This window comes from Tetranychus urticae, chromosome 2 (assembly GCF_039701765.1).
Source record: "Tetranychus urticae isolate SD_2017Ah chromosome 2, NJAU_TeUrti_SD_1.0, whole genome shotgun sequence".
NCBI classification, from domain to species: Eukaryota; Metazoa; Arthropoda; class Arachnida; order Trombidiformes; family Tetranychidae; genus Tetranychus; species Tetranychus urticae.
The window spans coordinates 24172205-24197026 of record NC_142959.1 but is presented as its reverse complement, the minus strand read 5'-3'; the positions used below and the strand labels follow the sequence as shown (position 1 = coordinate 24197026).

At 32.4% G+C, this 24822-nt stretch overlaps 6 protein-coding genes and 1 long non-coding RNA gene across 8 annotated transcripts; 2 read left to right on the top strand and 5 right to left on the bottom strand.

Moving 5' to 3' along the window:
* Positions 1 to 426: 426 nt before the first annotated feature.
* Positions 427 to 3881, bottom strand: LOC107367584 (WD repeat and SOCS box-containing protein 1). The gene is made up of 9 exons (XM_015935315.3): positions 3740 to 3881; positions 3523 to 3599; positions 2736 to 2904; positions 1733 to 1923; positions 1373 to 1605; positions 1127 to 1299; positions 937 to 1050; positions 759 to 869; positions 427 to 681 (listed from the first exon to the last, which is right to left on the bottom strand). Exons 2-9 carry the CDS (start codon positions 3557 to 3559, stop codon positions 516 to 518), a joined length of 1194 nt encoding a protein of 397 aa, XP_015790801.1. The 5' UTR covers positions 3560 to 3599; positions 3740 to 3881; the 3' UTR covers positions 427 to 515.
* Positions 2166 to 4838, top strand: LOC107367585 (uncharacterized). Its single transcript, XR_001569923.3, has 4 exons — positions 2166 to 2508; positions 2687 to 3046; positions 3858 to 4147; positions 4228 to 4838. It is a non-coding gene; the product is annotated as an uncharacterized LOC107367585 (long non-coding RNA).
* A 453-nt stretch (positions 4839 to 5291) lies between these two features.
* Positions 5292 to 11551, bottom strand: Kif3C (Kinesin family member 3C). 2 transcript variants are annotated; one of them, XR_016198239.1, is made up of 6 exons: positions 10778 to 11530; positions 10502 to 10657; positions 7373 to 8264; positions 6163 to 7248; positions 5587 to 6013; positions 5292 to 5515 (listed from the first exon to the last, which is right to left on the bottom strand). XR_016198239.1 is itself a non-coding variant. In XM_025161975.2 (6 exons), the coding sequence occupies exons 1-6, from the start codon at positions 10850 to 10852 to the stop codon at positions 5481 to 5483; spliced, it is 2640 nt and encodes an 879-aa protein (XP_025017743.1). In that variant the 5' UTR covers positions 10853 to 11551; the 3' UTR covers positions 5292 to 5480. The 2 variants fall into 2 exon arrangements, 1 of the variants encoding a protein (XP_025017743.1); XM_025161975.2 differs by having other exon boundaries at positions 5587 to 5982; positions 10778 to 11551.
* A 1408-nt stretch (positions 11552 to 12959) lies between these two features.
* Positions 12960 to 15986, bottom strand: LOC107367405 (uncharacterized). The gene is made up of 6 exons (XM_025161925.2): positions 15245 to 15986; positions 14167 to 15172; positions 13996 to 14063; positions 13759 to 13919; positions 13615 to 13687; positions 12960 to 13518 (listed from the first exon to the last, which is right to left on the bottom strand). The coding sequence occupies exons 1-6, from the start codon at positions 15658 to 15660 to the stop codon at positions 13476 to 13478; spliced, it is 1767 nt and encodes a 588-aa protein (XP_025017693.2). The 5' UTR covers positions 15661 to 15986; the 3' UTR covers positions 12960 to 13475.
* Positions 15987 to 16664: 678 nt separating this feature from the next.
* Positions 16665 to 18157, top strand: LOC107367544 (histone H2A deubiquitinase MYSM1). Its single transcript, XM_015935253.3, has 5 exons — positions 16665 to 16827; positions 16966 to 17161; positions 17269 to 17537; positions 17613 to 17783; positions 17860 to 18157. The coding sequence occupies exons 1-5, from the start codon at positions 16732 to 16734 to the stop codon at positions 17983 to 17985; spliced, it is 858 nt and encodes a 285-aa protein (XP_015790739.1). The 5' UTR covers positions 16665 to 16731; the 3' UTR covers positions 17986 to 18157.
* Positions 18153 to 19467, bottom strand: LOC149094174 (ribosome biogenesis protein BRX1 homolog). The gene is made up of 5 exons (XM_089266878.1): positions 19258 to 19467; positions 19081 to 19192; positions 18845 to 19015; positions 18658 to 18782; positions 18153 to 18595 (listed from the first exon to the last, which is right to left on the bottom strand). The coding sequence occupies exons 1-5, from the start codon at positions 19369 to 19371 to the stop codon at positions 18233 to 18235; spliced, it is 885 nt and encodes a 294-aa protein (XP_089123004.1). The 5' UTR covers positions 19372 to 19467; the 3' UTR covers positions 18153 to 18232.
* Positions 19468 to 22037: 2570 nt separating this feature from the next.
* Acp62F (Accessory gland protein 62F) lies at positions 22038 to 24489 on the bottom strand. The gene is made up of 4 exons (XM_015935108.1): positions 24446 to 24489; positions 23691 to 23749; positions 22750 to 22920; positions 22038 to 22225 (listed from the first exon to the last, which is right to left on the bottom strand). The coding sequence occupies exons 1-4, from the start codon at positions 24487 to 24489 to the stop codon at positions 22038 to 22040; spliced, it is 462 nt and encodes a 153-aa protein (XP_015790594.1).
* Positions 24490 to 24822: the final 333 nt, after the last annotated feature.

Genomic DNA, 24822 nt, shown 5'->3' with positions numbered 1-24822 from the left:
ATGAACTTAAATATTCAGCAATGGAAAATTAAATTCTGAATTATTCATCATGTTTTTTGATTCGAGAGCTATACAGTTCCAAATGAACTACAAATTGAGAAAATATCTGATTAAAATTAAGTGAAACTATCATAAGAGCTAAAAATGGTCTCAATATTATGCAATTGCATCAGAACATCATTCAGGATTACATGACAGATAAAGGGATTCAATGATTTGCCGCAAATTTTACTGAAAAGAAAGAGCAAAGAAGGCCTTTCCTCTGTCGCCATCACCTTTTTTAGACTAATATTTTGATTTCTCATTCCACCATTAATGTTCGTCACCAATTAATAAATTGTGGGATTTTTAAGTGTTTGGTCGAAAAGGCAAATTGTAAGTGAATAGTAAATGTTTATAATTCAGAAAGTTTGATTCGGTAACATGTTTAAAGGTATGTCAATTTATTGTTAATTAAATCAGTAAATGCAGAAACATAATAAAGAGCACTGAAAGAAAGCTTCAACATTTGCTTTTTAACATTCTTTGTAATTTAGGTATTCAACTAGCGTATTAGGTATGATTGTTGAGTTAGTTACATCCGTTGATTCCTGTGTCTTTTTCAGGCTTGAGCGACACAAGAAGAGCAGAGATTTAACACACGCCCTTGGTTCCATTATTGATACAGTCCCAAGACGAGTTCTAAAAAATATATAAAAATATAAATATCTTTTGAATACTGAAAAGCTATGGGATCAAGGGAAAAGGTTATGACTTACCCAATAGCTAAGAGACTACCTGAAGGCGAATAAGAACAACATAGAGCTTGGTCAATAGGAGAAATTGCTTCTGGATTCTCAATATTGTCCAAGTCCCAGATTCGGAAGAATCTAATAGATTACAAAATATAAAGTCATTATTAATTTATGGCCTACATTCAAAAATCACAAATCGTACCCATCGTCCGCAACCGAGGCAATATGACCACCATCAGGAGAGAAAGACAAGTGCCTTATAAAGTGACCATTTTCTCCAGCCGCGTAAATCGACCTCGGAGGAGGCTGTAAATGACTATAAATTTTAAAGTATGACAATTAGCATGAGAAACTAGAATCGTTTAGGCATAGTGAGATGAATAAATTCTTACAAGAACTCTTTGAGCTTGTTCCCGGTAGCAACGTTCCAGACAATGACTCGAGCATCCCATGAGCCAGTTGCAAGAAGACTGCTATCTGGTGAAAAATCACAGCTTGAAACATTGTGCTGATGGCCGGCTAGAACGTAGACTACTTTAAACTCAGTAGTATCATAAACATGAACCTGTTTCCATATTATAAATGAAAGAATGAGAAGTTCATACTATAACTGTTTACTATTTATGAATTTAACATACCAGCTTACTTGCTCCAGTTACCGCAAGAAATTTGCCATTGGGTGACCAACAACAAGAAGTTAAAGGTTTACCATCTATTTTGAGAGTCTCAATCAAATTACCTTCCTCTGTCAAGTTCCAAATTTTAAGGAAACCGTCGTTAGAGGTGGAAGCCATGATTTGATTCGAACATGGTAACAATGAAATATCCGTAACAATGTCTTTGTGAGCAACAAGTTCCAACAATATTTTTCCTGTAAAGTGTGAGATAAAATTGTTGTGAAAAAATTACACAAGAATATAATGACACAAAGGCCAAGCAAGATAACACATTGCTTGAACTCAACAAGAGCACGAGAGTAATAAGATGTTATAATTTACCTGCAATGAGATCCCAAACTCGAATCCTTCCAGTTCCATGACCAGTTATAAGAAAAAAATCTTTAAATTGGGCAAAACGAGACCAAAAGTTTTTAGTTGAATCAAGTTGTTTGATACTACAAAATTTTAAACTTCGTACAAGATCACCGCAATCAATTGTGATTGGAACCAATCGAGATTTACGACAGGGCCTAAAAAAGAAAGGACAAAAGGCGATTAGATCAAATTTCAATAAAACCACTAACTAAACATAATAAGAGAAACAAAAATAAAGGTTTACAATTAAAACGATAAAACAGTGAATTTAATTTCCACTGTAAATAAAACCGAAAAAATGGAAAGCATTGCATTAGTATGGAAATCTATCCCTAGCAAGAGCCACAATACATTGTTTTGATCCAGACTTTTGGATTCATTTGAATCAATATTGAATGGATATTATTCATGGGTGTTAATCTATTTTAATGCAATTATCAAATCTAGTCATTTTATACGGATGAATATTTTCATGAAAACTTTTGCGAGTTTCGTAACTCTGACAAACCATGGCAACTCTGGTAATGACATCGTTTATTTCAACTGACAGATTCAATTAAAACTGGTTCAGGATTGACTAAATGTGTGTTTCCTGAACACTTCATCAAACTCACTTTTCATTCAAACTATCCTTGGTGAATAAATTAGTGTCGTTTATATCCCTATATCACTATAAAATTGAAACACTAGACGTAACTCTAGCTGTCCAACAAGTATAATACCTAAGGTAAAGGCTGATGGTAAGTAGCTGCCAATAACAATTACTTTAACGAGAGCAAATTTTCGCATGTCTGATTCCAATCAATAAAAATAAATTATACACACGCATCTATAAAAAGAATCAGATGAAGTTGACAATCTTTACCCAATGGTTAATACAATGAATAGGAAATTAATTATTGAAATGACTATTTTTAGCAATTAAATGGTTCAATGGATATCAATAATCAAATTTAGCGCGGCTTACTTGGCTGTTATGTCAGAGCAAGGAAGTATGGTTACCAATCTATGACCAGCCGACCAAGCAAAGCAAGTATCATCAGGGGAAAAAGCACATTTCCAGGTTTCAGAATCGGATGAAGGTGATCCGTGGATCGATTTGTTTGGTACCAATTGTTTCAATACTTTGACACTTTCTGGTAAACAAAATTACAGTGTTGTTAATTGTTACCAAATGTTACAGTCAATGAGTTTTGTACAAAGAAATGAAAAATATGTTGTTCCTGGAGCCAACTCTTTTAACCAATTTGTATATTTAGCTTCACTTCAAATAACAAGGTATTTATTATTTCATCCTTTTCACACTTTTTTTCATTATTATACATTTTATATGATGATGTTTCTCATAATAACTTTCACTTTAATACTTGCAGTCTATTTATACTTACACCAGAAGAAAGCTATTTAATCTGTTGGCTTCAACTCAAGAAATTTACGATCTTTCATGTAAATATTTTAAAGACTCATCATTCATCATATTATTGATAGACATAAAAGGCTTAGTCTTGTCTAAAGTACATCAACTTATTCACTGCTTTGAAAGCAATGTTAAATTTTGAAATTTACAATGTATTCAGAGTTTTCCCTACCTTGATAATGAATCTTAAATGAACTCAACAACGCAGACAAATGTATAAACGATGAGTTATGAACAACAGATGAATTCTTACTGACAGTTGTAAGTATAGATAAGTCGTGTGAAGTTCAAAGTTCATGTTATATAAAAGGTATGTAATGAATAATGAAATACTCACTTTCACAACCGGTGTTTGCCTTGAGGTTGATAGCCATTCAATGTAACAGACTAAACTATCACAAAAAAGTGGTTTATCTGTAAAATAAATGAACGTTGATGAAGAGATTTAGGTTGACAAAATTACAATCAATGAATTTAAGATTGTAATGATTCAATGATTTGGGTATAAATAAAAATTAAGATGCAGGTTTAAAAAAGGTAACAATCAGACGCACTTAAATAAACCTTTGATAAACCTTTGCACTTTTCACTTTTTTTCTGATGTAAAGTTCAAAGAACCAAGAACTGTTGAATATATGATTGATTAATCTCTGATTATTATTTCTATTTCAGGCAGGTTTGGACAAGGAAGACAATAATAACAAGGATGGATTTGTTGGACAGAAATATCGAATAATCGTTGGGTAGAAATGTCACCAATCAAAATGAGATACAATAACAAAGAAGTTAAAAGTTGCCGACTGTTAAAGTGACTGCTTACGGATGAAAATAAACTAATGGTTGGAAAATTGATCAACAGAATGCCGTAGAATGAAATGAAACAATAATGATACTGAATCAGAGTGAATTCTCAAATGATAAACATGCAATAAGGATTGTCAAAATTACTAAACATGCGTCATGTAAGTACCTTTTTCAACGAAGCAAAATCGATTTTATGCCAACTCAGTCTATTCATATACTTTTATCTTGTTTTCTTCAGGCTTTTCCTCATCTTCTTTCCATGGCTTCCTACTGATTCATAGAAGTAGATTTTCATCAACTCATATATTTCCTATCTCATTTCAACTCTTATACACCTTATAATACTCATTTTCTGGTTGCTTTAACCTGAAATCAATAAAGACGCTGGTACCATATTTTGATTAATGGGAGGATCTATTTTGTTGACCCAAAACTTGTATGCTCATGGACATATTGGTGTGATTATTTTGTCATTTTTCAAGCTTGAGATCTTTTCAAGGAAAAACTTTTACCATCAACCAGAGTTTAATTCAATTGCTTGACCAAAATTATTGTTTCCCATCAAATTGATTGGTTAATGCGTATCAAAAGTCAACTAGCTGTTTCACTAGCTAAAGATACATTAATCTTACCCTAAACTTGTGCTGACATTGAGCATACAATTTTATAACCACTTTGTGTCTATGAATAAAAATGGGTTTCATAATTATATTATAAATAGCATTTGTACAATTATCATACAATTTATAACTATGAAATATTGTAATGCTAGATGGAAATTTCATCATCTACGATCAAAAATGTTCATAAAAGATTAACATTGACATTAAAATTGACTTTAAGCTTTAATCTCAGATTTGTATTCCATTTGTTATGGCAACTAATTTTCTCACAGCATTTAATTTTAAATTAAATACCATTGATTTAGCTTTCTTTCAAGATCTTTCTCATTCCAATATTTCTGGTTCATTTCATAAAATGACTTTTTTTCGAACTGCTAAGCCATTCTTAATATTCAACTAATACATCATTAATTTACTTTCATATTATGTGTGACAAAAATTAAGGAGCTGAAGTATTAATTATATCTGAGCAGCTTTATTATGTCAGCACAGTACGAAATTTAGATGATCGTACCTCAACAGTTGTGTCAAGTCCAACATCAATCAGCGTGATTCTGTTTATATTAATATTCGAATTGATTGCTGTTAATCGCTTCAAAATTGAAGCATTGCTTACGGCCATCTACAAATCCCGGCCTACACATTTGCCAGCCTTGGATAGATCCTGATTAGATTGCAATTTATTACTTAAACTTTATTTAGATACAGAATTACTATTCAAAATACAATTCAAAATAATATCAATTGTAAATGGACAATCAATAGTTGGTCATATTTTTAGTTCAACAGTAAACAAATTAAATATTGATACCAGAGCAATGTTGAAAATATTTAACTTAAACAACAAACATTATAATTATTTATGTTTTTACATCATTGAGACTCCATTGATTGGTTCTAATCCTGGATAATTTAAAAAAAATACAGATTATTTGAATTAGTAATTAGGTTTTATCATCGAATCCCAAGCTCACCTTCTTTTCTTCCAACTCGAATGGATTGTAACCTAAATGGACGTCTCGGTAATTCACCAGCACTTAATGATCCACTGAAAAAATCATCTTCTTTACCATTCCGAGTGCTCGGTAAAGATTTACTTAATTTTCTATCTCCTTGATTATCATTTACATTCGTTATTGTGGATTGATTTGTAGATGTTGGCGTTGAAATGGACGAATTAGCTAATAACGGTGATTCGTGTTGAACAATTGAAGTGGTCATCGATTTACCAAAATTACCAATCGGCTTTAAACTGTTGTTCAGATTTTCTTGGCTATTGCTTATAAGGTTATTTCCATTGGATAAATTACTTTTTGAGCCATGTAACCCAGTTAATCGATTTGGCCTGATTCCATTGATTGCTCCGGTGACTGTGAAACTAATATTTGTGAGACAAAATTTCTATCCAACAAGAAACATAAAATAGCAAAACAAACCGAACTCAAAATATAAAAAAAACACGAAGCAAAGCAAAGCAGAGCAAAGTAAATGGATAAAACCAGTTTTGAAAAGCAAAGCGCGATAATTTTTTGATAAAAACTTTAACTTACGATTAGTAACTTTACGAACATTGTTCAGCAACTCTTCTCGTCTTTTTGGCTTGAAATAATTTGCTGCAATATTTTCTTCCGCTCCTTTCTCAAACTTTTGAAGTAATCGAAATTCAGAGAGAGATTCTTTATCCTCTTCATCAATCATATCATCAACATTATTAGAAGAGAAACTTCTTCCTGGCGATATCGATCGAGAAAATAGAGATTTTTCCCTTCCACCGGGCTGAATTCGGCCCACCTGACCAAAACTGCTTCCAATCAATGGTGTCGAGCCTGGAGGTGGAGGAAGTTTAGTTCTGGTTACAAGCAATTCGGGTAGACGCCATTTCTGTAAATCTTCATCCCAGATGCTTTCACTTTTAACCTTGTCGATGTTGGCATAATTACAATCTTTACGAACACAAGGTTGAATTTTGTCCAAAATTTGGGCCAACAGTTTTATTTGTTGATCTTGCCGTCTGATTGTTTCTAAGTAATCTGTCCTTTCCGTTTCAAATTCACTTTGTAAATCTTTTACTTCACTTTCCAGGGTTGATATTTTTCTTTTGGCTCTTTTCAGTAAAGCTGTTCTGGCCCTTAATTCCTCTGTAATATCACCGTAAGCTTTGAGCAACAACTGGTCATCATCATCAAGCTTTTTAAGAGCTTCAGAAACTGCGGCCATTCGTCTTTCAGCGATTCTTTTTCTCTTTGTTCGCTTTTCTTTCAATTCTGGATCATTTGCCTTTTCACCTCCAACCATTCTCTCTTGGAGTGCTTGAATCCTTTCTATTGTTTCAGCTTGAATTTGTGCGATGTTTCCCTTTTCTCGGTCTAGATCTGAAACCGGTGAAACCATTGGTCCATTGATTTGAATTGGAGTCTCATTAATCAACTCATCAGGATCTCCTTCATTGTGTATTATGGCCTCATTTCCCTCCCGAATCAACCTTTGCTCCATAGTTTCTTTCAATTTGTTCATATCATTCTTCAATTGAGCATTTCTAGCTTGTTCCTCTTTATGTTTTTCAACCAATTCTTGCATTTTTTGGTCGTATTCTTGTTTTATCTTGTCAAGTACATCATTATCAATTACATTTGAGCCTGAAAAAGTCATGAGAATATAATATTATTAAACTTTAATAACAATTCTAATTTTAAGAAGATTCTGTAAAAATAATAAAGGATGTGACACTCAAAATGCTGAATAAACTCTTTGAAAACTTACTTATTTGAGAAACTGTTGATGTCGATAGCAGAGATTTGAGTCTTTGAATTTCCTCTTGATACTCGCGTAACAAAGCATCTTTCGGATCTTCATTTATCGTTGGTTTGTTTTGAATATTCTTGGCACGATTGGCATACCTCAGTGTACTAAGGGTTTCATCATAATTATTGTCTGCCGGTGAAAGGCAAGCAACCATCAAAGTTTTCGTGTTACCTCCTAATGAGTCCTGCAGAAGACGAGTCAACTTTGAATCTCTATACGGAATGTGTTTGCATTTACCATCGACTAGTGCTGAGATGACGTTACCCAAAGCAGAAAGAGACAAATTAATTTTTGTTGCCTCTTTCAATCGATCTCCAGTGGCCCCTGTTTTAGCCTGTCTTTCACTTCCAGCCAAATCAACGAGATTCAATTTTCCTTTGCGTATAGTTGTATCAAAATCAGCCATTTCACCAGTTTGCATTCGCTCTAGTTGAACTGTGAATATTGAATGTGACCGTGATGAGTCTGCATTCATCAAAGTTGCTCCAACAGAACGATTCTTCCATCCCAGTTCCATTAATTGTTCACATTGTTTAACATCATGTACTGGGTGACATGATAATCCTGGGACAAAAACACCTTGTTCAGGAGCTTCTTTCAGATCTAACTTTTTCTTTGAGTCAGTCCCAAGAAGATCACGAATCTCTTCATTGTAAATTTCAAGATAAGACGCATGAACTAGAAATTTGGTGTTTTCGGTAGCGGCTATGGCTTCAAAAATGTGCTCAAATGCTCTAGGAATGATTCCCTTTTGGCTTGCCGGAGTTGTGATTCCTTGCATAGTAAATGATTTACCACATCCTGTCTGTCCGTAAGCAAATACGGTTCCATTGTATCCTTCGGTAACACTCTGGTAAAAATATAAATTTGTTAAATGACCATTCAGGGTTTAATGAAGTAATTGAATGATTGTTACCAAAAATACAGACGGATAATTGTACATTTTTAGGCAAAGTACACTGGTATTGAATTCTGGTTACAAAGCAACTTTCTAATGGCCGTTTAACAAGATGATTTGGTTTCATTAGATTCAGAAGACTGCAAGACATTTCGAGCTATGCACCAAATTTATTTAGTCTTCAATTACATGGTCGATTCGCGCATAAACTGACATTTTCTGCTAATTTAACAAACATTAAGATATATTGTAAAGAAGTTTGTTGCTAAAAAGACACAATAAACACAATTGTAGCATTTTTGCACAAATTTACACAAACACTGCATGAAAAATGGCCAAAACTCGGTAAAAATGAACCTCAATCAAATTTAGACTCGTCTAATTTGTTAAGAAACAAAAACTGAGTCTTTTTGTGCTATTTATTAGTTTCTATGATCAACAGTCTTCGAGAAAACCGAGTTCGAAGTTGAAACTTTGATCGCTTTTATTTCAATAATGAAAGCAGATTTTTCCATAAAACTCACTTTGCTAATGTAACATCTTATAGTTAACTAGAAAAAGCACTTATTTTCACAAATTAAATTTCCCGTTCAAAATAAAACGGATAAGTTCGATTCGCAGTTAAATCGACTTATCTCTGTAAATATGACAGTTAGAGAACTGAAACTTATATTACGGCATTAAAAGTTGTATGCACACATTTTGTACCGAATAATTTCTTCCGCTCAGCGACGGTTCTTTCGATTTTACACTTTGGCCTAAAAACTTTGACCCTGGATATTTCGAGAACGGTAGCCTCTACAGTCATCATTGTTTGGCCAAACATGACATGATATTATTGGCTATAAAATATTGCAATGTTAAATTATTAAAGACCATACAAGATTAGTTATAACATTGTATTAATTGGGTTGACAGATTTGATACCAGATTAACAAAGTAAATGGTTACTTATGATGTCTTGGAATAAGATTCATTATTAAATGAATTAGCACAAATTTCTTCGTTAACCATTCTTCTATTGTTATAGTCCATAATAAAATCTAATGTTCAGCCAAAAAATAATGATTGTAGATGTTACCGTTATCGATTTATCGAGGGTCAAAGTTTTTAGGCCAAAGTGTAAAATCGAAAGAACCGTTGATGAAGGGAATAATTTATTCGCTACATAATGTGTGCATACAAATTTTAATGACGAATAATAAGTTTCAGTTCTCTAACTGTCATATTCACAGAGATCGGGTGATTTAACTCAAATTCGAACTTATCCGTTTTATTTTGAACAGAAAATTTTATTTACAAAAATAAGTTCATTTTCTGGTTAACTATCAAAAGTTACATTAGCAATGTTAGTTTCATGAAAAAATTAGCTTCCATTATTGTAATAAAAGCGATCAAAGTTTCAACTTCGAACTCGGTTTTCTCGAAGACTGTTGACCAGAGAAACTATTGAATAGCACATATCGACTCCGTTTTGATTTCCCTACAAACTAACAAGGTCTAAACTCGAAAGAAATTAATTTCTACGCGTTTTTGTCCATTTTTCTTGCAGTGTTTGTGTAAATTTGTGCAAAAATGCTACAATTGTGTTTATTGTGTCTTTTTAGCAACAAACCTCTTTACATTACATCTAAATGTTTGTTGAATCAGTGGAAAATCTCAGTTTATTCCCGAATGGACCATGTAATCGAAGACTAAATAAATGTGGTCTATATATTATATATATAATATAATATATCTAAATGTAACCAAATCATCTTTTAAAATGCCCATTATAATAACAATTACTTAATAATGTTTAATTGCCTACAAATGGACACATATCCATAATCATTCACTGTTCCCATAATTGTAATAAATCGATAGAACACGATGATTTCGAAGACTGTTCATCAGAGAGATCTTTAAATCGCGTAAATGGACTCAGCTTCCACTCCCCTAAAAACCCATAGAGTCTAAATTTGAAAGAAACTAATTTTTACCCGTTTTCGTCCATTTGTGTCGATTCTTGCATAGAATTTGAAAACAACATTTTAAACTCGTTAAATAAGTTGTATTACTATAACTGTTTTGCATAAAAATCAATAAAAACAATTTAATATCACCATTAAGTACTTTCAATCACTTTCATAATATTAAAAGTCGTAACATGTTTGTACTGTTTTTGTTAACATTGGTAATAAACTTACCTCAACAATGGGAAATACAATTTCGTTATAAATCTGTTCTGTCGTAGAATCAACGAAATAAGCGCCATCAAATGTAAATGGCTTGGGAAGGGCTTCTGGGTCATGAGGATTAATGATGCTGCATTGGCCAAGAGCAGGGTTGATCTGGACAATAACCTGAATTAGGAGAGTTAAAAATGAACGAAAACATAAAATTTCATTGTAAAACACTTTATCAATGGAAATCGATTGAACCAATTTTCTTAGGAAAAGAAGACATGAAAATCTGATGCTTACTTTGCATTTCAAGTCCTTTTCTCTCTGGTTGAGAGGCCGGCATCGAACTATAACTTTGACTGCCTCTGAAGACATAACTCATCGCTATAGCTGACTACAAGATTCTTAAGGTTTAATCCATTGAGCTGACAAAAAAGTCACAAAATAACCACATCGAACCGGTACTTTACTAAACACCAATTGCGCAGATTTAAGTAGAAAGTTTAGGTTTACTTTGAGATTAAAGTCACAATATGATGAGATGAAATGACCATGTTTTAAAACAATTGCGGGCAAAGGTAATGATAAACAGATCAACAACCAGTACAATAATAAAAAGAGCAATGGTGAAGAAAAAGGAAGAGGTAAAACAACAGGGAACTCAACAGTTGATTTATTGATGAAAACAAAATCGAGACATGTAGATCAGTTTATGAGAAAAATTGATCTATTAACCTAGAATTCTGGTGACAAGGTAAAGGCGAACGTTTAAAAATTAATAAATCACAAGGCTAAATTAACCAAAGTTGTTTAAATAATTAAAAATATTGTGAATAACAAAGAGAAACAACGGGAAAATGAAAGATATGGAAATATAAACAACGAGGCAAAATGGTGACACACTGGACAAAAATATTAAGATTCGTGTTTTTTGATAGACAAAAGGTTAATAACAAGATCGTATCACACAAGACAATTTAACTTTGTAAACTATAGCAGTAATCAAAATCAATTATAATTATTGTTCAACAGCTTTTTTACCTTTACACTTGAAATGGCCTAGTCAACCTTTTACAGTCAGTTTGTATCATCAATTCCATATTGACTACTTTTATTGTTGCTATTAGAAACTAACGATCATTTCCAAGGTTTATTCTCTTTCTTTTTTCTTCAATCGATCAATTGGATGAATTTTATCAAACTACCAGCAATCATGATCATAATAACACTAACTGTAATGAAATATGAAAACAAACTGAATTGACTGAGTGTCTGAAAATCAAAGGTTTGCATATAATAACAGTTTATTAAGAAATGCATTTCAAGTGTAAGATTTGTCTTCAACAATGAACAAGATCCCTGAATTTGTCCAGTAAAGTGTTTCATATTGATATTGAAATAAATTTACAATTGTGCACTGAATCTTGAGCATCAGCTAATCATTGATCTATTTTGATATTTCATTTTTTCTTCATTTCTTCTTTTTCAATGCCAAATATTTTAACCATTAAACTGAGTTTATTTTATTGATTGACAGTCACTTTTCAGATTATACTTAATTAATAATTTACAATCCCAACTTTCAATAAAAGTTTTATCATCTCTATCAATAAACAATTAAAACGAAATATTCAGATGATATTTGATTAACCAAAACTTACAAAAACTGTTAGACAATACAATAAGTAGAAAACAATTTGTAAGTTGTATTGTAAATGTGCTTAAGCTGGGAGTTTTGGGTACTTAAACACACTAATTTGAAATAAGTAGTCAGGGATAAGTTGATAGATTTTCGTGTTTGGACCAGCCGCGATAGCTTTAGCTGTATGACCTTTCTAGGTGTTTTATCGACCCATAGGTGCTAGGCTTTATCCAGCTTAGCTGGAAATCCACCAGGAAGGGAGGATGAGATAGTCCAGGAGGCTCAACCCTGAGGAGGCAACTAACTCAAGAAATTTATGATCTTTCTAGTAAATTTGTAGATTGATAAAACAGAATGCCGTTGCATGAAATTAATTAAAAATGATACTGAATCTGAATAATTCTCAAATGATAAGGATTGTTAAAAGTACTAAACATGCGTTTTTCAACGAAGCAAAACGGTTTTATGAAAAATTTTACAAAATGAATAAATCTTATAAAAGTCAAATTTAGTCAAATATTATAGATTAAAACTTTGAGGCTTCAGTTGACCATTGGAATAGAGGAAATCAAAACTGTCATAAACTTGCCTGGATTGAAAACGCAAACTCAATTGATTTCAAATGAATTTTCTCAACTTCAAAAGTTCAAACTTGTTGGCAATTTATAGATTTTTCAATAATGAAACTCTCGCAGGAATGCAATTTATTTCTGTGTGTAATGTTAAAGTGAAAGTAAAAACTTGAAGAACATCAATTTAGCTGTTAACAAATTAACGTTTTACTAAACTTTCATTGCATTCCACTCCATGCTTCTTCCAAATAACTTAGAAACTTTCAAATTAAATTGAACTGAATGTTATAATTTCGTTTAATAGACATTTCAAGAAAAAAAAATATTTTTTTTATAATTTTGAGTGTGAATAACACTTTTTTATTGGCATGCAATCTCTTTGTGAATAAATCACAAACAAATTAATAGATTAAGACTTGGAGGAAAATCACAAAATTATCATCAAAACTTTGGTTCAGAGATGTTTTATTTGATTTATTCTACATCTCGGAACAAATTTGATTTCGTTAAAATCTTAAGGAAAATTGTTTATACAAAAGAAGCCAAGCGAAACACAATCCTTTTTGTGCTGAAAATAATTGATTCTATTCCAGTCAGAATAATTGACAAAATTATCAATTATTTCTTTGTCATAATTAAGTTTATCGAGTTGAAAAATAATGAATTTATTCCACCGGGCTTGATGTGTGTAATTATACCCATGAAGGGCCCACCGAGAAAAGGAAGTTTCATTCAGCTTCAACCTTCAATTTTAAAAAATTGCCAGTCTTGATCCATCATGACTTTAAGTTTGACGAGATGATTTTAGCCAGGGTAATGAAAAAGCTCTGAAAAGAAAAAGCAAATAATCAAAAAGAAACTCATTAATAAAGTTAAATCTAGTTTACTCAATATAACGTCGAAGCATAAAAAGTTAAACTTACTTTGGCGGTAAATTTGGAATTGGAAGGCCAAATGCCATGCCTGGTATTTTATCAGATACTTCAATAAATTGAACTGAAAAATAAGATAAAACAATTAGTTATTGCTGCAATTTTCAAGTTCCAATTTTTATCATCAGGACTTACCTTCTTTCGTCCTAGGGAAGAAGTTGCTCAAATTACTTCCCGCTTGATTCGTTGAACCGTTAGAGCCGGGAGAATTATCGCAATTAATGTTATTATTATAGTAACGACCAGATCTGAGTCTTTCATTGAGTCTTTGTTCTCTTAATCGTTGAATATCCCACCTTTAAAAAAAATATATCAATTTAGTAATCAAATGTTTATCAAAGTGGATTACAATATAGAGACAAAAAACAATACCTTTTTCTCCTTTTCTCGTCGCTTTCGAGTTTTTGGTGTCTTTTCAAGAAAGTGTCGTCATCCAGACTCTGTAATTGAAAATAGTTGCATTGCATTAGTATAAATCTCAAAAATTTGATTTGGTACAAAAATAGTAACAGTTCAATCGAAATAGGAATAAAAAAAATTTACCTCAATACCATCAGTGGAGAGACTATCAGGTATGTGAATAATCCTCCAAGAAGGTACTTCTATTTGATTACCCTTGATTGTTACATCGAGGGAGGAAGACTCATTTCTTTGGATTGTATCCTTATCATCTTGACAGCTGAAGAGATCATATAATTCATCGGTATCCAGAGAATTTACATTTGTACTTGTTTGTTTACAATTCACACTATTTACAGATAGTTGATCAATGGTCGAGCTGCTGCTTCTTGATACAGTTCGACGACGTTTTTTACTACACGATTTGGTTGAAGAAACTTTTTCATCTGCAGATTCATTGTCAATTGATTTATCCGAAGATATTGGAAGATCACCTTTATTGGTCTGAGCAGCAACACTTTTAGTGTTTGTTGGTCTTTTTCTTTTCACAGCTGATTTTTTGTTATCTTTTGAGTTGCTTTTCTTTTCCTCTTTAATTTCTTCTGATTTCTTTTTACTTGTTTCAGTCTTGACTTTTTTCTTTCCAGAATTGGAACTTGGTTTTGGTTTAGTGTGATCACTAGTATCGTCATTATCCCCACTGCTTAATATTTCAGTGCCGCTAGTTAATTGGAGACTTTGATTAGATGGTGATGGAGCCAGTAAATTTGAATTACAAGTTCTTGGTGAAACAATAGCGGGATTTGATGTAGATAGGGGAGATGGCGTAGAGTATACATTTGTAAACATGCCAGTCATATCGTTGGTATCACTCAGACAGCTGATCATCATTTCAGAATCAGAACTTTGTGCATTTAATTCACTAATAGTTTCAGTATGAGTAGTATCCCCAATTATCAATGTAGATGTTCCAGAATTTGTTTCTAATAATTTTCGTGTTAAAAAGTTGATCCGACTTTCCATTTTTTCTATCTTTAAACACAATGTTTCCCTATCATTCTTTAAACCTTGTAACTGGCGCTCTTTTTTCAGTAGTTGTTCTTGTTGGTGTTGAATCAAATCTAATTGCATGAGAATCATGTCTTTTAATCTATTTAGAGAAGAGAAAAGTAATTAGTTATTAGAGAACTGGTTATACTATAAATGTCACAATATTTTTTACCTTTTGATTTGAATTTTATCTTCATTGATAGATCCAGCAGCAGCTCCAAACAATGAGTTGTTTGTATCAATACATGCACTATTATTAAGAGATACACCAATGAGTGAATTAATATCACCGCCGTTTTTAGTTATTTGAGAAGGTAATTTAGTGCATGAGATGTGATCATGAAAGGCTGCGGCTAAATTGACCTTGTGAGTAATCCTAGGATTATCATTAGCTGACATACTACAAGAGCCTTTAGTTTGATTAGTATTGAACCCAATAACCTTTCCAGATGGTGTTGAGTTTGACTTGGTAGGTTCAATCACAGTAACAGAGGTAAGGTGACGATGAGACTTCTCGTGAAGATGAATGTGGTTATTGTGAACTCCGTTGGTTAATAGAATGGTTCCAAGATGATATTCAGATTTCATTCTGACATTAATCACTTTTGACAGAAGTCATGAAATTTGACATGCGATGATAAAAGAAACAGAAAAAAACAAAAGGGGAAATAAAGAAAAGAAGAGACTAAGGCCAGTGAAAACCAGCAACAAACAAAAAAAATTATCACCCTTTATGTAAGATGATAGTGACACTTGATTTAACAATAATTTACTCAATCAACATGCGAGATCTCAAAACGAGAATCTCTAAGGTCTATTTTAAACATAATTTCAAACATCTCACATGTCAATTAAACAGATTTAAATTAAGTCTATTTGATAAACAATAAAGTGACATAACTTGGGAAACAAGAGAAGTGGAGGCCATTTTATCAAAAAAAAACATGCTCAGTATCATATTTAATATTCCTAATTGACCTTTATGCGTCGTAAATAACTCGCAATGATCTTCGGAAATTAACTTCACCATTTAAATATGAATTTGAAATAAAATTAATTATAATAAATTATATCCTTTAATTGTGCCGAGCTATCGCAATCAACCGAACGTACAATACTAGACTGAATTACCGAAACCGCTGCGGTAATCCTTACCGATTATTTTTTGAAGGTCTTCTGATAAATTTTCATTTCAATACAATTTTATTGCCTTATAACTTGTTTATAACTTAAATTGAATTTATGATTGATTATAAGAATTATTCAAATCTGTAGTTAATTATCAGTCAATTATTGATATTTTATCAACTTTTCAATCCAAGTGTTAAGTTATTATTCTTGAATAGAATCTGATTACGTGTGATTTTTGGATAAACAATATATTTTATTTGCTCTGAAGTTTATGAAATTCTCAAGAGTTTAATCAAGTTTCTTTGAAATTCAATTTCAATTGAAAAAATAAACAAATTTCGAGAATTGATTGATTTAGAAACTTGAAGTAGGCGCCTTTGTTTATGATGCTCTTATTGGCTGTTGATTTCGAAGCGAGGCAACCACAAGCCATTGGTTAAAGAAAAAGCTTCATTTCTTGAAAATTAGTCTTCGAAGATAAATCGTTTTTGAAATTAAGTATCGTGAAAAGTTTTCAACTTATAACTCATGAAAATGGATAGTGATGTTATAATTAAAGGATCTCGAACTCGACCTAATCCATTCAAACTAGTTCCTTGTGAAAAATATGGCAATAATACTGAGGTAAATATTAGACTTCTCGCTTGTATGGTTTTTGACAATTTTTGTCAGAAGTACTTTCTGCTTGTTTTCACTCTATTTTGTTCATCAGTTTTAATTGTTCTCATTGAATTTTATTTTATTTAATATGTATCTCTTTAGGCTCCATTCATCTTAAATCTAAGTGTTGAAGCTTTAGCTTTAATTGATGTTCACTCTCACTGTGTTCAAACCGAGGTTATTGGACTTTTGGGAGGCTTGTACTGCTCTCGGTACAGACAATTAAATATTTTAACTGCTGAGCCATGTGAAAGTTTAACTGCTGGGACTAGTGATTTACAATGTGAGATGGATCCAGGTTAGTTTAATTTTTCATTTGCAGTCAATTTCAATAAAAGCGACAAGCTAAAGTTGCTCTTGCTATCTTTTGACCGGTGACTCATTTTAAACTCACGTTTCTTTTAGTCTCTCAAGCTGATGCCTTTGAAAGGTTAACTAAGGCAGGATATCAAGTTGTCGGTTGGTACCATTCTCATCCAACTTTCGTGCCCAATCCAAGTCTTAGAGATCTCGAGACTCAAGCTAAATATCAGCAGCTTTTTGCTGATGGAAACCAGCCATTTCTTTCTTTGATACTAAACCCTTACTCCACACCTCATCAAACTTTAACTAAAAACAATCTTGTCTCAAAATACAAGTGCCTTATGCTTAGTGAACATATTTCATCATCTCAGGTAAATCAGTTTATTCAATAACAAGTTCTAATTAAATTGTTTCCAGCCACTAAGCTATATCTTTGTATCTTGCAGAACGAATCAAGAACGCCATATGCCTTTAATCCTCTTTTAGTGAGAAGAGAAAAGCTGTTTTATAATTTGACCCATCGTTTGGAAGAGTTATGTTCTAAAATTGAAGGGAAACCTTCAACTCTTTGTATCACCGACAAGCTCAGAGGAAAAGATATGCCATATTTGACCAAGGTAAGTGAATATATTTTTAGCTATTTGGCACAAAAATTATCCTTAATATTTGTTTTTTTTCATTGTACCTACACAGATCTTAACAAGTTTAAGGCACCATTTTGAGACTACAGGGTTATCAAAAATCGAGTCGGAACGTTTGGTTGATCAAATACGGGCAATACTTCTAGAGCATTTGAGGAGCAAACCTAATGGCAAATAGAAGGACGCAATTATCATTTTTTTACAGCAAACCATTTCAGATATCCATCCCATCGTTCATTAACGTTTCATTTGTTAATTTTTGGATAAACAATAAAGTTTTTGATAATTTATAATAATCTATGTATACTTTTGGTAGACTTTACGCAAATAAAGAGTCAGCTATAATTTCATATATTTTCAAGTTATCAACTTGAGATGTTATTTGACAATTAAATAGCATTTAAAATTAATTAAGCTGTTGGTTTTTAATCGAAAATTTCCAATGGATCCATGTCTTGATATTCTTCTCCTTTTGGTTTTTTCTTGTTTCGCCCTTCTCTTATCACAACCTTATCCTTGTATTTGTCTGAAGCTTGTTGCCGTAACATTCGCCGTCTAACATTTGGATTGACAAATCCTGGATTAGAATAAATCACAGGACCACCAAGACCACCTTCAAAAATTTTGATTAAATTTAAGCAAAATCTCGGACCAATTTCAGCGAGTGAGCCTTCCTCTCCAACAATTTGATAATTACGGAACCAGATTCTTTTATCCAAAATAGTGAATGTATAAACATGGTCAAAAAACGGTTGGCTTTTCGGGTGGTGTTTTGGAACGCCAAATGTCTGTTGAAAATAATTTTATTAGTTTCAGGAAAATAAGTGTGAAAATGGACAATTTGAAATACCTGAGAGAACAACTCTTTGAGTAAAGACAGTTGAGGAGTTTTGTCAAATTCAGGATCAAATGAAAGTAAAGGCCTGGATCCTCGTAAACAATTTCCACTAAGACGAAGCTCTTCCATGGTGTGAACTTGAAAAGAATGGATAAAAATAGTTTAATACCAGTGCTGATAACAATATTAAGCAACTTACTGTTTTCTATCATAAACTTTGCCGAAGGTCCATTTGGTACGTTAGCAACATATAAATAACTATCTTTTCGCTTCTTATTAATAAAGAGTAAGCACTTGTTACAATTGCGTGTTTCACAAATTTCTAATGCGTCACTGAATAGGTCACTCTTTACACTGTCCAATTTGGGTTCTGTAAAGTTGAAAAAGCATTGAAATTAGCAACATAAGATGAAGAATCGATGAAAGGAAACAAACCTGATTTTGAATGAGGCATTAAAGTCCGTAGGTTTAACATTAGATGTCGATCACGAGCTGTGATTCCTCTAGCTCCAAGAACCATCACTCTTTGTCTATTAATCCATTCAGTCTAAATCATAAAAAAATCAGCATGTGAAATAAAAATAAGCACATTTAAACAAATAAACAAGTTACCTTTCTTATTTTCAACAAGTCATCGGAGAATAAGACTTCATTTTGATTTTCAGTTTTTTCTGGCTCCTTATCAGTAGCTTCATTTTGTTTATTGCCGCGTTTACGCTTCCCCATTATCAATTTATTTTAAACAATTAGAAACAATTACAAAAACCAAATAATAAAGAATTAGAACTATCTAGTAAGTTGATGGCAAAACTCTTGTAAACAGAATGGATTTATTTTTGCACGTTGGTTTCAGTCACATGTTACTACCAACAAAGTGGCGCCAATTTAGAAACTACTTATCCAATGACTCGTTTTCATGTTTCTAAACCAAGACACAATATTTAAATTATTTTTTCTCATTCTAAATTATCTTCTTTTGAATTTATTTATTAGAATCTATTAAGTGAATTTCCATTACTTTAGTGCATGTATATACTGAATTTTTGGATGTTTCAATAGTGAAAGACAATTGGATATTTTCATGTTGGCGATTTGGATCAAAAATCGGAAATCATCTGGGCCGGAACAAATAACAATAGCTCGGAATAACACACAAATTTTATATCGTTTAATAGTAACCAGTTGGACAGAATTAACCTCTTACACAAACAGTAATACAAGGGCTAGCCTGACGTAGACATGACGGTGGACAAGCGGATCTTCAGTTGGTTTTTGCCTTCAAGGTTCAAGCTGTCTTCAACCACTAAGGGTTGAACAGGGACAAGAGAAGGAGCAGTTGAAGGACTGCAGACACAATAAATTGACAGAATGCTTGATAATGACGACGAAAATGGCAAGATAAAGCTTCATTTCGATTTTACTGGTAAAGCTTGGAAATTTGAATCACAATTCATAGACACTTGGATCCTTTTTTTACAATTTCTGGCTTAAATGGCAAAAAAGCCAGTATAATTGGTCATACATCATCTCAATAATCATATAAAGCCTTAATTCTGTCAGAATTGTGCCCATAAATCATCCATATTAGCTGCAGTCATTGAGTAAATTGTGTAATGGCGGGCAATGGAAAAAAATGGAAAAATTGCAAGATTCAAAACTTGAAAGCTAAAATTTTCTGGATAAAATTGGCAATTTCCATGCAAGATCTTCAATTTCCAGTTAATCAAAGTGGACCATCAGATTCTACTCTGATCATGCTGACCTCAATTCAATTATCGGAGATAATTTTTAACCTTGATCGTATTAAAGACTGATTACATCGGATCAATCGCTATTTTTGTTCACAAGGTTAATGATAAGTAAACAATAAACCAAAGCCTAAGTTGTTTACTATGCATTTTCCTCAAGTTTCCCCAGTTCACTCATTTCGGATGATTACCACAATTGTACAATTTGTGATGAATAATTCAATCTCTCTCAGTGATCTCTTTAAATAGTTATTGGCTCTCTGTATTTACCCAAGAATTAATCATTCACCATCATCGTCACCATTTGATATTGAGAAATCAGAAAAATCTGTTTTCTCTTTGAACAATTGACAAAATCACAACACCAAGCAATCAATTTAGGACAGAGCTGATATATATTCGCCTGCCTCTATTAATCTAAACTTTCCCTTTCTTCTTCTTACCTTCCCACCTTTTGATCAATTGTCTTTTGTTTCATCACGTGCATGGTTAACCCCGAAAAATTATGATAATAATGATAATGTCACTTCATCGTGATTAACACCATCGAAAGGGGTTATCGTTAATCAGAACGGAATATAAAAGGACTATTCAACAGCGATTCAAATTATTATTACCTGATTGATCAAGTTGGACGACAGTTTTTACTTCCTACCCAAACAACACTTCACTTTGTTCACTCTTCACTTAAACTGTTATTCAATACAAACTTGACACCTAAAATGAAGTCAATAGTTTTAATTTTTACTGTTACATTGGTCATTGTGTGTATAAGCTCAATCAAATCGGATCCAGCCAAATGGACAGATGATATTGACGACCCTTGCCCAACTGATCGTGTCTACAATCCATGTGGATCAGCCTGTCCATTAACATGTGCTCAACCCAAAAAGGGTAAATGCAACCGAATGTGCGTTCCTGGTTGCTTCTGTAAACCTGGTTTATACGAAAATGCTGCAGGAAACTGTGTTACGCTGGACGAGTGTTACAACTAACCAACTACTTATTCAATCCAAGATGGTCAACTTCTTATTTTGATACTCAATTGAAAATATATTATCTTCTTGTAACTCTCAGTTCATCTGCAAAAGAAATCTGAGTTTCTCCAATTTTAACCAATGTAACTAATCTATTCTAAACTTCATCTATGTGACAAATGTGACATTAAACCATCAATTAAATGGCAATCGTTTCAATACATTTAAGCCTCTATTTTTCAATCTATTCATCTCATTGTACCCAGTTAATTGCTTTCGTTGTATAACCAGTAATTGAAGAAGATGAAAACAAAGCAATTAAAATTGATTCCAGTCAATGAATCATTCAACATTTTTTGCGTTGATTCCTCAACAAGTTAAACTTGAGAAAACTGTTATCTCTGACATTCAAGATGGTTTCAAGTTTTATCGACTCAGTGAACTTGAGACATACAAATAGCTTACCATTTGTTTACACCAATTGATTCTAAACTTAACAATCAAACGCAAATTAAACCCAAACCAATAACAGAAAAATGAAGACATAAAGTTTTACCACTAAAATAATATATTTATTTATCCATTATTACATGAATTTGAAAAATAACGTTATAATAAAATAAAATATCTTTTATTCATCAAAACATTACGGTGTAACCATAGGAGTTCAACAGTCCTCACGAAGTACACATTCACCAAGATGGTTTTCATAATAGCCTCTTGGACATTCAGGTAGTCCAGTACAAACTTGAATACACATTCTGGGTTCAGGATATTTACAAGTCAATGGACAGGCAGAACCACAGCCAATCATCACTTTTTCAACCTTTCGAGGTTTGTCCTCACAAAGGGAAACTGTAAGGAGAGAGAAGACAATCAAGATAATTAGAGTTGATTTCATTTTGATGGTTTAATTGTAAAACAACAACTTTAACGGATTAATAGGTTAAGACTAAATGTATAACTGGTCTAAACTCGAGTTTGTTTTATATAAAATCCTACCATACTCAGATCGTTGGAGAGCTTTTCAATAAAAATGCTAAGCTTATCAATCCTTTTGTTTCAAAGTTTAATCAAATTCTATCAATCATTTTTGAATGACAATATTTATCAAGATAAATGTCAATGTAATTATTTTGTTGCTTAGCATAAATATTGAATCTTGTTCATTTGATACTCAATTACACAACTAAACCTGCAACTGAAAGCATGAACATAATCGTACCAGACTTTGACTCGATATACACAATATATTTTGTTATTGATCAACATTAAACGATAAATATTAATACAATCAAAAATGTAATTGAACTCACACTTTTGTTATTGATAACTGTTGCTGTTGGATTGAGGACAATCTTTCCATAGAACACATTTACCAATGTTATTTTCAAAATATCCTTCTGGACATTCAGGGTTCCCAGTACAGACTTGGATACAAGAGTCAATTTTAGGATTACTACAGGTTCTAGGGCAAGCTGTGCCACAACCAATTATACGTTTTTGCACTTTTCTGGGAACATAAAGTTCATAGGAAACTGTGATAAACACTAGGAAAACGATGAAAGTCAGAATGAATTTTGTTTTCATTGTCAAGTTGAGGTGAATACGTTTATTTATTAATAAATATATTATTAAAATATTTGGTTACGAGAAAAGTATATTAACTTATCAAATACAAGTTATATGATTTAATAACCAGGCTTTTATTTAGATTGTATTTAAATTGGTTTATGAGCAAATCTTTCCATTCAATCCATCAATTAAAGAACCTTTGATTTTGTTTTTCTTGATCCTCGAGGAGAACAGATATGAATATGAAGTGGATTGCTGAATTCAATTGAAATGAGCCAAGAAATGCATGCAAGAGATTTTGCTTTTGATTTGTTGTTTTCAAGATATTAATCGGAAGATGAAAGGATTGATCGCTTAAAAGATGAAATGGGTGTCATTTGGCCATGACAATGTATAGCATTGGTTTGAAATTTTTGCATTTCATTCTTGAATAACAGATTGGTCTGAAATCTATGAAACGAGCATCAAAGTAAATTTTTTTATAAAAAAGGTCTTAACATAATAATTACATTGAAATATATTTTTTATGATTTATTTGTTTCACTTGGAAGCATAAAAATAGTTGAAACATTTTCTCATAAATTCATTACAAATGGCATGGAAAAAGCAAGCTATAACAATCAGACAATTTAGTCAAGTTAATGACACAGCAGTTGTTTTTTGATGGATAACTTTGTTTCCCTCCTTTCGGGTCAAATATTATGATCAATCAATTTATTTTTCACACCAAGCAATATTGACTCACTCTGAATCATTTCCAATCGAGAATATTTCTCATTGTCGTCAATTGTAGACTGAAAAAGCCTAAATTCATAATGAAAAGAATCATGTCGAAATGTGAAAAAACCAACAAATTGGTTTACTTTTATCACATTTAAATACCTAGCCGGAGTGAAAAACCCAAAAATCCTTGACTTTTGTCAAATGAAACAGAATCATCCAACCAAGGTTTATTATTTTTTTCGTTCTTGTGGACAACACCCGACTCCACCGCTGAGGAGAATCAGTCAAGAACTCATAAGTTTTCAACACGATTAAATTAAGGCAACAGTTCACTTCCAGTTGAGAGTTGAACCTTTGTTGGTTGTAAAGCAATAAAACTGATTACATTTGTTTCATTTAAAAGTTTATCTGATGGACAATCATTGACAAAATTGCGTCTAAATTTGAAACCGATCTCTTTTTGTACAGTTTAGGTACCAGATTTTTTCACCAAACTCTTTGTTCGCGAGACGGTTGCACATATCCTCCTAACCCGACGATGTACCATCAACCTGAATACAAAAAAGTTTTTCCACCAAAGTCAATGGCAAGAAGTAAGGATTCTGCTCTTTTCCCCCCTCTGCTTAAAAGTTGATTTCTCAGTGACCTGAATCTCGAAAAAGTTCTGACTGTTTTTGGTGGATGTAGTTTAGTCATTGTTTTCATGCTACTTCGCAATTTTCTTTAGCACCCGTTCAGTTTGGTAACATTTTAAATTGATCAACTCTAATAACTAACCTTGTTACTTGATGAGTTGATGTAACTTGTAACTTGAATTGCATTGATTTTTGCAATTTGTATTTGTACTCAAAGCCTAGAAAAATACAGTCTAATCGTCGAGATTCATAATTCCAGTGAATTTCCCTGATATCTTTGCACTGAGCTTATTCAACATAAGCTTTCTTATTTCAAAACAGATACATTTAATCAAATAATCAACAGTTATTCTCATTTCACTTTTTGATAACTCGGTGCATTCGATCAATGTTAACATCGGCCGAAAAATAGAGGAATGTAGTCCAATGCATTGAGTTTGTTGGTACTCTGAGTTGGCATCGGTGATAAAATGTTACAACTACATACGAATGCGTCTAATACCTCTTATCTCGTTGATG